The 11,501-nt window shown below is 32.2% G+C and overlaps 1 protein-coding gene across 1 annotated transcript; it reads right to left on the bottom strand.

Moving 5' to 3' along the window:
• Positions 1 to 6: 6 nt before the first annotated feature.
• LOC148271306 (tRNA (cytosine(72)-C(5))-methyltransferase NSUN6) lies at positions 7 to 11,029 on the bottom strand (the record flags this gene model as incomplete). The annotated part of the gene is made up of 7 exons (XM_088241547.1): positions 10,781 to 11,029; positions 10,581 to 10,706; positions 7,159 to 7,366; positions 5,379 to 5,535; positions 2,497 to 2,704; positions 618 to 920; positions 7 to 17 (listed from the first exon to the last, which is right to left on the bottom strand). Coding segments are annotated over exons 1-7 (1,124 nt in total), but the record flags the coding sequence as incomplete, so codon positions are not given.
• Positions 11,030 to 11,501: the final 472 nt, after the last annotated feature.

The following is an 11,501-nucleotide window of genomic DNA, read 5'->3' as shown; positions in this document are numbered from 1 at the left end:
TTCAGCATTTTGACTGCCTAAAAGTAAATTGTTTACTATTAAATCATTTTTTACTATTACAACAGACTATAAAGTGAAATACAAAGTGAATAAAGGAAATTTGTTTTACAGCAGACAAAAAATTGCTTTATGTGCTTATATGTATATCAACGACAGCAAAAATATGTATGACTTTGCAATGCTTTTGAAGAAAATATATGTAGGTAGATGTGCACAATCTAAATTTTAAATAAAATCAAAATATATGTAATGCCATTGATAAAGTATAGTTATATTGTTTTTAAATGGGGCAGATCCCACACTGATCTATTCAATTGACTTTTTTGCAGTTTTTTTTATTGAAAAACAGCATGCTATTAAATAATTAATATAACAGTAATTGAATTTTAAACAATTGTAATTGCACACAAAACAAACCATCAAACCATTTCTCTGTAGGGGTAGGCAGAGAGGATAGAATGTCATATCACTCTGTCTTTGCATAGAGACCTCGCTTATTCCACATTCATACATTTTATCATGCACATGCCCCAATTATTCAGACATTTGATATGTCCATCTTCATTGCCCACTCACAATACTGAATTAAAATATAGTAGAAATCAATAGGTACTTACAGCATAAAATAGTTTTCTTTGCAATGGAACGTAAGATCTTAACATTTTTACAGTAATTTTATTCCTCAGTGAAGGTCTTTGTCCTAATGCACTACACGGAACATCCAGGAGTATCCGGTCAAATGACTCCGGGGAGAACGGAGGGCCACAGAGAACATTACTCTTTATAGAATTATTATCTTCTGTCACAGCTTTTGTAGAATCAAATGCAAAGGCGTGCACACAGGTTATTGAAGATTCTTTACACTTTTGTTTAATTATGTTTATTTTATCGGCAATTTTGTCTAACGCTATAATAATTCCCTGTAATCAAAGGTGAAGTAAAATTTTAACAAAATATTTTAGGTACCTACTTATTTAGGAACCTAAGTGACAATATTTTATTCAAGCAAAAAAATGTAGACTGAATTTAAACCTGAGGAAAAATCCCTCAAACCAATCAACATATTTTCAAAATCAAACAAAAAATAAATGAGATGAAAAATATTAAGTGAATACAAACATTTCATTTGATAATAAAAATATATTTTGTTTTAAAAATTAACCTTCAGAGACTATATTAATTATGTATGATGATAATAATTCATGTCTATATTTGTTTATTAAACTTCAAGTACAAGAATATTAACACTTTGGTGAAATTATTGCTAAGAGTAATAAGTATCTTCCAGCCATCCATAGAAACAAACTAGTCAAAATTTGTAATATTTTTTTATTTGTATAAATAAACATGTGGATTTATTTTTTAATTACATCCGTTTTTAAGTGGGCGGATAGAGCTTGTATTTACATATTAACTTACTAATAAAAATGCTTTTGTTATACACATTATATGATGAGGAATGTGGGGTCAGTTAACGAGTTTGGAAGGAGACATGAAGAGGATCTAGGAAAGAAAAGGAATAAAATAAAGATAATAAAGGGAAGCTAGGGTTCTAAGTAATAAGGGAAGTTAGGGTTCTAATAATATTTCAGGCTTTTCTTAAAAATGGCCAAGGAAGGTGAAATTTTTACATGGAGAGGTAGCTCATTCCAAAGTCTGGCACTTTGAACAGAAAAAGAATTAATAAAATAAATAAAACAACTTTGTTTTTAACCACTAATTTTTATTTTTCACCGACCGGTTTCAAAGCAAACAAGCTCTTTGTCAAGGTTTACGTAACTAATGAATTGATTCCTTTTAATTTTTTTTCTATCATGTTCACTAAATACTACACGTGGACCCAATAAATCAAGTGGTTTTTTCTTACACGGGTGGTAATCTGATATCATTATTTTCGAAGTAAGACAGGAGAGGACTAAAAGAAATATTGTTTATTTGGTTATTAATTATTGTTTTCTTATTATGAATCGCTTTTTTAATTTCTAAGATTTCTAAGTTGTCTAATTTTAATATTTTTAGAGGTTGAAAACAAAGTTGTTTTATTTATTTTATTATAATGAATAACCACAAAGTTAGTGCTTCAAATGTAAACTTTATATTAGAAAATGAATTGCTGAAGAATGATGTGGTATGTAGAGGAATAGAAAGTGTATATGCCATTCATCTTTTCCAAATTACGGTAAATAGAATACTTTTAAATGTACTCAAAAACCTAAGTATATACTTAAAAAACTAATTGAAAATTAAGAGAGGAACGAGGAAAAAATTAAGAGATAACAAAGGAGCAAAAATTTCTGCTTAGATAAAGGTAATTGAAAGTTAAAGAAATTGTTGTCATGATACCTCAAATTAAAAAATATGTATTAGTTTATTTAGGAATAACATATTATTTAATGCTGATATTCAACAAAACACCTTACAAACTTGACAGCATAGATATAATTCGACAGGATTCATTCATATTTTCATCCTTGTTATTAAATTTGATATACTTACATTATCGTTCATAATCTCGGCAAGATGAGTGGTCTTATTACCAGGAGCTGCACACATATCTAGGATGACTTCTTCAGGTTGAGGATTCAGTACTTTACTGCAGATAATAGATGGAAGATTTTGTAACAAGCAGCTTCCTAAAGGAAGAACATCGTGCTCTATTACCGGAACTCTGGATACTGGCATAATAGTTTCTACGGCTACACCCCTAGGAAAAATATTTTATTCAAAAGACGTTGACAAATATTTATAATTTTATAATATTGTACATATACTTAAAATAAATTTAACAATAGCAAGCACAGATTTACTTATTATGACGGGTCTACATTAAAAAAAAATCTGTGTCTGGGCAGAATGAAGAATACATCTGTGCGAAATAGAACCAACCCATTATCAGCTTAGAGCGAATGCAGCTAGAATGCAGTAGAAGTCTGGATAAGGACCTAGAAGATATCGTAACAGTAATAAGGCATAAGGACTTATCGCATGAGGTAATTTCATACATGGTAAAAATAGTAAAGGTGATTGTTGAAATAAATAGGACACAAAATGCTGAATGCTCTCAAAGTGGAACGGAAGGTCTGTTGATGCCTGTCAATAGTCCAGCTTCTCCTATATGAGTTTTCACCACCAGATCCTCACACTATAGTCAGAGAAATTAGAAGGAACATACCTTTTGCAGTTAATATAAGCCTTATACATAATAAGCAAGACAAAAAATAGGCAACTCCTTTATTAAAAAAAAAAATAGAACCAGAACCCTGGACAAGTGTTTTCAACTCGATGGCTGCTCTCAGATAAAATTCCTGAAAAGGGAAATCGAGTGGGGACAAATCCACCTCATTGTGTAGTGGTTGGTCCATTCACCTACCATGCTAGGTTCAATTCCAGGCAGGGTGGACGTAAAATAATGGTTTTAAAAGTGATTCGAGCGCAATAATTCACTGTTCCTAGACTGGCACCTGAAGCGTAAGACTGATCACCTCACCTTACATGTAACAAAAATGATCAACATACAATGCGGTTGGTGTACCGATGCAGTGTCCTATGTACCATTAGGTACAGAACGGGAACAATGATGTTCAAGTTTAGTATTGATTATATTATAAATATACAAGGCATTAAGTTACGTAAAATAAAATAAAATCCAAGCTGCTTATCAAGAAGACCATTATTAATACTATGGATGACTTATGTAGCAAAATTTTCATAATTTATCGCTTCAAGGGCGATTAACAAAAGTGGTTAGACATGAAGTTGGCTAGTTTTCAGTAAAGTGAGAGTATTATTTATTTTATTTAGTTCTATGATAAACATAGTCTAATATGTATTTGCAACACAATATTTACATCCATACTTATTCTAACATTATTTATCACTATTGTACACTTACTATCCTAATTTATAATATTCAAACTGTTCAATATTTACACTTATATGTATATTCTATGTATATTCACTATTTACAATATATATAGCCTCATAGAATTAAGAATAGTCCAGAAAGCGCATACGGACATCAAACAGAAGGCGACTCAACTACTAAAATAAGTAGGTAGATTTACGTTTTGACCCATTAGTTTCTTTGTAGACGTCACTCAGTACGCAACACTATGCCGTATTGTGTCCTTTTAAAGTGTAGAAATACTTAAATTTACTTCAACAGAGAGGGAAAACGTTTTTGAGAAGGGAATATGGAAGTCTAGGCATTTACAGGGCTTATGACCTGTCATTGGCTGGTTTAAGTAGCCACTTTACACACTGTGTAACATTCACCATTCTGCCCATGTTTGAACATCCACATTTCCTCAACTCTTCCATCTGTTGAAGTAAATTTAAATATGAACAACTCCCTAGGGAGAGAATCCAGCCAGTCTGCAAGCATTTGGACATACTCAAACATTGTTGTAGAAATACTGCTAGGATCTTAAAGAAACAGGATGGCATCACATTTCATGTGTAATTAGCGAATGAATGTGTGTATAACAAATGCATTACTTAAAAATTGAATTATTTTTCCATCTGTCAGATTGTCGAAGAAATAAAATGGATATTTCGTTAGTGTTGCCAGGGTAGTAATTTTTTTACCCTACTTTGCTCATCTAATGAGAGAATTAATGAAAATTGGATCTAGGATTAAACAACTCTGTGGTGGACATTTAACCGACATTATCTTCAAAACATCAAATAAAAACATGATAAAAAAATATATTTGTTTTATGTAAAATAAAATTTGTTTTATATTTTAAGTTTAAAGTTCATTAATTCAATTAGTCTTATTAAATGACCCTTTACTTTTCTACTCTGTTGTGTGAGAAATTAACAGATTGCTTTTTTTTACTTTACATTTGGGTTATGATTTTTTTTCCCATCAAGCAACATTACGCTGCGACCTCACGAATGCGCGCGGCGAAAGTAGGGCATAGTGGGGGAATTATTGGACACAGTCCAATGTATTCAAATATGATTCTACACTCCTTCTGGACTATTCTTAATTCTATCTATAGCCTAGTATTTTTTACAGATATACTCTTTACATATCATTTTAAATATATTTACATTTTTTATGCTTTCTGGCATTTCCTCAAATAACTTTATTCCCATGTGCATAAGGCAGTTCTGGTTATGTTCAGTTTCATGTTCATATCACATTAATTATTGGGTAATTTATTTTATATATTATAACAGTTTAGAAGTACGTAAAATATAATATGTATATGTGTATGGCTTACTGATTTAAGCAATATCTTCCAACTAACCAAAACTCGTCACAATAGATCTTCACAGGTCGCAGTGACGTCAGGAGCTTGAATAGCACTGACCCCCACATTAAAAATAAGAACCAAAACCAGATTGGTGTAAGTTGGAATTGAGCATACCTAGGTTTGATATTTTCACCGAAAAGTTGATGCCGAGACATTTTTAATTTTCCTCTTCCAACTAAGATTTTAACTCCATTGTAATCAGATTTGGACCCTTGTTTACATCCGCCAGAAGTATCGGCATATATATTTATGTCATCATTGATTCTTATATCTGAAAAATCAACAGTATTGAACAGAAATAGCAGTATCTATAATGATCACTAAAGAAATATGATTTTCTTGACATAAAACTATTTGAAATATCGCACAAATACACACTAAAGTGATACAATTTTTAAAATGTCATTTTGAGAAAAAGGCAAAAAACTGTTTGCAAGCTTGTTAAAAAATACTTACAAAACCAAAAGGATTTTGCAAGGCGCTAAGAAACAATAGTCAAATATATTTTTTTGCATTCTTGAGACAAAGACATCCCTTTTTAGTTTTGAAAATTTGTGCCATAACTCGAAATAGTTACAAACTTTCTACTAACCTTGATAGACTAAAGTGACGCAATTCGAAATAAAAATCTTTGCTTTTATAAATTCTATCAACAAAAATGTCTTATCCCTAAATGCTAGACAAATTATTTATTAACTTATAACTTACAAGTCATTTATTACACATTTTTTGAGACATAAGTCCCAACTCCATGGGACTAAAAGTCCTGTGTTCAGTTGGGACGAGTAATTAGCTGACAGACGTACGAGTATATCATCACAAATATTATATTGGATCACAAACATAATAATAATATAAAAAAATATATAAATGTGACACATAGATATGGTAAACAGCAAACTCAAACATTTAGAAAATCATCAAGGAGTTTCCCACTCAAATGCCTCCCACTAAGGAAAATCCAGTCCTAAAGTCCGCTCTTGAATATAGTTTTTGTCCATAAGAGCTTAATACGCTTTCCAAAATATTGAACACTCTTTATATTTCATTTTATCGATATTAAGTGTAAGAATTGTTTAACAGCCATTGTTTAGCAATGTTTATATCACAGTTTCCTTTCTGAAAGACAGAGTTTCAGTCACCACCCTCAAATAACAAAACTGTGTCGTCGGCAAAGAAACAGTTTTTCCGGCATCATTTGTTTCACAAAGAGAGTTTATGTAGACCAAAATTAGGATTGGTTCCAGGACGCTGCCCTGTGGAACTCCAAAAGTAATAGGCGACTTTGTACTTTGCGCTTCTCTCTATGATGTACGAATTACTGTTTGTTGCGATCTCGGGTATAAGAAATTCTGAAGTAATAGAAGAGCTTTGTCCTGATGCCATTCGATCTACGAGAAGTAGGTGGGAAACCGTGTCAAAAGCTTTAGTAAGGTCTAAGAAAACTGCAATGAGCTCTCTTCAATTATCAAGGCTTTGTGTAATATTTTAAATAACAGTAATAGTTGCTTCTGCCCTCTCGGAAACCAAACTAAAAATATTGTTAAAAAACCAAATGACTGAAACAGGCGAACGGAGCATGACAGAAAATACATTTTTGCTGATTTTATGTTAGTTCCTGCATTTATTTCTCATGGGATTTTAAAAATTTCAATTTGAAATTGCAATCGCTGCGTATACCTAAAATATTTAACTATTCATATAGAATCAACAGTTCAATCATCAGTAATATTGCTATTGGTGGAATGATGCAAAGTGATGTTTCTAATATCTGACCTTTAAAAATATTTTTTAAAGGGATGGTGGTACATATAAATCATTGTAAATCACTCTTTTTTGATTGTGTTGTGAGAGCTCGATCTGATAATAGATGGAATTATTAATTAATGATTACCTGGTGGAAGACCCATGACTGCTGGCGCAAAGACATTAGCTCCGCGGAGAACTGCAGCACCACAAGGCGCATCTACAATTACTTTGGGAAGATTATCATCAATATCCGTATCTACGCCATTTTCTTTTGGCCATGGTTCTATTCCGACGGTATCAGGAAAGTGTTGATAAACCCGAGGAATCGTTTTCCAACCATTTTTAACTCTTTGCTGAAAATAAGAGTAGCTAGATTAATCACAGCACAGCATATCATCACCTTCCCCTATCTACACCCAGTGATGCATTGGGCACGGTACTGGAACTCAGTATCAGCGATTGTTTGAAACATACATGAAAGTAAAATTATCAGGCTTATGCTTCAGGCGCCAGTCCTGGTATAAATTATTGATGAGAAAATCTGCCTGTCAACCTTGCAGGGATCAAACCTGGGACCCCAGCCATGGAAAGCATTGAAGGAAAACACGCTAACTAGTAGACCTTGAGGCGGACTCAATCGATAGCCCAGTTCCATACAGAGATAACTGGAAATTACTAGTTTTGAGTAATGGCTGCCCAAAGTTTTGATAGATCTTAATTGATTTGTAACAAATAATTATTTATATCACCTTAAGTGAAATATATATTTATGTGAAACATATACACAATGGTTACTTGTTTTAGGATTAAAGTTGTAATGCAAATTATCACAACATTTAAATTAGTTATGGAGATGAGAGATTGTTAAGTTTATTTATTTGCACATAAAAACATCTGTCTAACAAGAGAAAACCAAAAGTTTTTAAGGGTTTTTATACAATTGAAAAATAATGTTTATAATTAAAATGAATAGTATAACTCAAAACTTGGAATTTTTAGTTATCCCTCTAAGGAACGAAGCCATCTTTATCTTCACTCGATTTATGTATATATTTTTTTTAAATGAGCAAGGACAGACTCGTGTACACTGCAGCCAATGAAATCCAATGTGGACAACGTCCGCATGTAAGACCACCCAAGAGATAGAGGAACAGTCGGACCTCATTATTTCAGGAGAACAACTAGTTTTTTGTCTCTTAAAACGATGAAGAAAAAGAAGAAGAATGATTTTACTAGAGAGTAGCTGTCAAGTAGAAAACACTCGCTCAGGGTTATGGTTTTATTTCACAAATAAAACTATATAAACGTACAGAGAAAAATTATACTTACAGATTCACTTCTAAAAAATGCTCTCCATGTTTATTCTAATATCTATCCATCAAAACATAATTATAACGAAAAAGACAACAAAAGTAAAAACATATAGTTATTTACTACCACTTGGTGATCTCCTCGTTATGATGAAGGAGAAACAACTTCGCACATGGCAAGAATACTGGGTAGCCTTCTCCCAAACCAAGGGAAAATATATTATATTTTCCAACTGAAACGAATTGTAACAGAAAAGCCTTGGTTTTCCAAAGTGATTCTGAACAAGTTTGAGATATCTTCCATATGCAGAATATGCATTGGACACTGTTGTAATGGTTCTCACCTATTTAGAATCTATGTCCGGGACTCTGCTATGAGCGAATGTCAGGTTGAGGAGGATGATCTAAATCATGTTTTTTTTTTAAACTCCATAAATGATTGTTATCCTGAGTTCCTATCCGACCTCTCTGATATTGACAATCTATTCCCTACTCATATTCTAACTGTCCTATTCCCGCCTAATAAATGTGTATTCAAAATTTGATGTAAATGTCTAGTTATAAATGGTATTAAGTTGTAAATAAGTTATATACACGGTTTTTCAAGGCCAGACCGCGAAACTTCAGAGGAACATTTCTCATGGTAAGCTTTAAAAAAATCCAAATTTTTTTTCCAAGAAGTCTTTTTAAAAAAAAAAAAATTAAAATGTTATCTCAAAATGTAGTAAATCCTTAATTGCTTGGTCACGCAGTCCCTCCACAAACCCCTACCCCTCTCCTACCCAGCCGCTTCCCTTGTCCGCGTCTCGTGCGTATCACTTAGTTGGTCAAATACGTTTTTATCGCTTTTTTTTTTGTCGGGGATGGGTAGGGGTTTGTGGAAGGGATGTTAGTCCGAGAAATTGAAGATTTTCTCAATTTTGAGATAATAAATATTTTTTTTTATTTCTAAAATGACTTTGGAAAAAAAATTTAAAGCTTACCACGAGGAATGTTCCTCTGAAGTTTCGCGGTCTGGCCCTGAAAAACCGTGTATATGTATATATGTAAAGTGTATAAATAAAAAATAAAAAAAGTTTATTTAATATTAAATACTAACTTGTATATTATAGTGCTAACACATGTTGAGCAGACGCGTTCTGCCCATACATACTGTGAATGCGACGCATCTATAAATTCAAACAATATTTTCAGTATTCGTCAGATATGATGGAATCTGGATACTAACTACTCTTCATTTTGAGTCCAGTCCTGTTACAAATGTTTGAATTTCTGCACACGCGCATTAAGGTTTATAACGTTGTCTATTGTTCTACAAGACTCACAAGACGCATAAGAGCATCCAACTTGTGTAATGCAAAGAAAAAAAACTACTCCAATAACATATAGCATAGAGTTTTAAATAGGGTATTATTATAATTTGACCAGAATTTAAAAACATCTCGAGTTTTAAGTACTATCATAATGTTTACAGCTTCACCCTTAGGCGGACCTGATCCTGTGCTTCGTTAATTTATAGACGATCAGCTATTAATTATGATTATTAAAACCATAAACTTACATAGCACCATTTTCATAATATAATACCTCAAATGCACTTTACAACAGTGGTTCTATGCAACATTGATTTTAATTTGACTTAAAATTTATGTATAACCTTTCAGAAAAACAAGTTATGTTGTCATCACATGCTCAGGATTTATTCAAATGACTATTTTATAACAGTGTAAATATACAAATACATAACTGACTAAAGTAGATATCTACTATCTTCTTCGCGGGTCACAATCTGTGCGATTAGTTTGCTTCATGCATTGTCAGTCTCAACCCGTCTCTATCCTCCGCTTTTCTCTTCAACTCGGCCTACTCGCTGCAACGCATGTCGGAGATAATCTGGTCCATGTAGCTTAAACGGGGTATCTACTATCATACCTGCTAAAATCTATCTACTACCTATATCTACTATCATACCTACTAAAAGTAAGAACATGATTATTTTTTGTCAGCATCCCTACTGATAATATTCACCGCACGCGCCTGATGTTAGAGTAAATATTTAAATAAATAAAAAATCTAAAACTCGACACTGGCTAGAACACCCCAGTTAAGAGGTGAAAAAACCAACAAAAAAAACTAAGAAGAACTAAAACAAATTAAAATGACCGGATATCATATATTGCATACTTCTATCAGGCTAATAAAATTAAAGGCGGTGAAGTAGTTTTTTTGGAATAACATATAAATAACACTAAATTACCTTTTCTAAGTGACATTGGATTTTTTCGATCAAATTACTGACATCGGCGCAAAGAACATTAACTCGATAAGATGTAATCTTCGGTGTACTTTGGAGCCATGATAAATATTCTTGAACTTCCAATTTCTAAAGTAAAATAAAATTTACATAAGAACAAGCAAATAAAAAAGAAATCCATGTAACGGCAGTAAAATTCATACATTTTTTGTCAACGAGGATGAACAAACTATGCTCTCTACATCCTTTTGAATAAAAGAGGAGTACATCTTAAATGCTGGATTCGACAATGAAAACCAGCGCGTGTATAACATTTAGTTCTTATATAAATAAATGTCCAATAATGTTGCGATTTAGGTTATTCGGTATTGATAAACTACCGACAAGTGACAGCTGTCAGAGCCACGTGACTTTTTGGGTGACGTCAAGTTTTGGAATTTAAAACAAAATCTGGCAGTGTTGCTATTGATGCCGATTGAATGTCCCAAAAAATTCACATATCTGTTACTATCAGATTCTGATAAATTCGTTTATAAAATCATTTATATTCTGTGAGTTTGTAATATTTATTAGTATTTTGGGGAACATCAAATCAAATGTGTGGTTAAGACTAAAAAAATAATCATTGGCAAACCGACAATGAAACCCAAAACGATATTTAAATTATAGTAGCTAATGTAATACAAGCAGAATGAATTCATATTAAAATTTTAAAAACTATAATACTTCTCGTTACCTACACCTAATGGTGCTTAGTAAACTGTATCGATATTGATTGCATCATGTATTCATCATTTTGCTTTAGAAAAAAATACATATGACGTAGTTAATTTTGTTTTTTTTACATACATTATTTAAAACCATGACACAATTTGTGGATTTATAAAAAAACTTTTTAAAAAGTATATGTAATTGCTTCCAAAA

Source organism: Micrasema longulum, unplaced genomic scaffold (assembly GCF_059751315.1).
Source record: "Micrasema longulum isolate JH-2025_06_02 unplaced genomic scaffold, ASM5975131v1 h1tg002949l, whole genome shotgun sequence".
NCBI classification, from domain to species: domain Eukaryota; kingdom Metazoa; phylum Arthropoda; class Insecta; order Trichoptera; family Brachycentridae; genus Micrasema; species Micrasema longulum.
The sequence above is the reverse complement of the archived record's forward strand: the minus strand, read 5'-3'. Positions and strand labels throughout refer to the sequence as shown.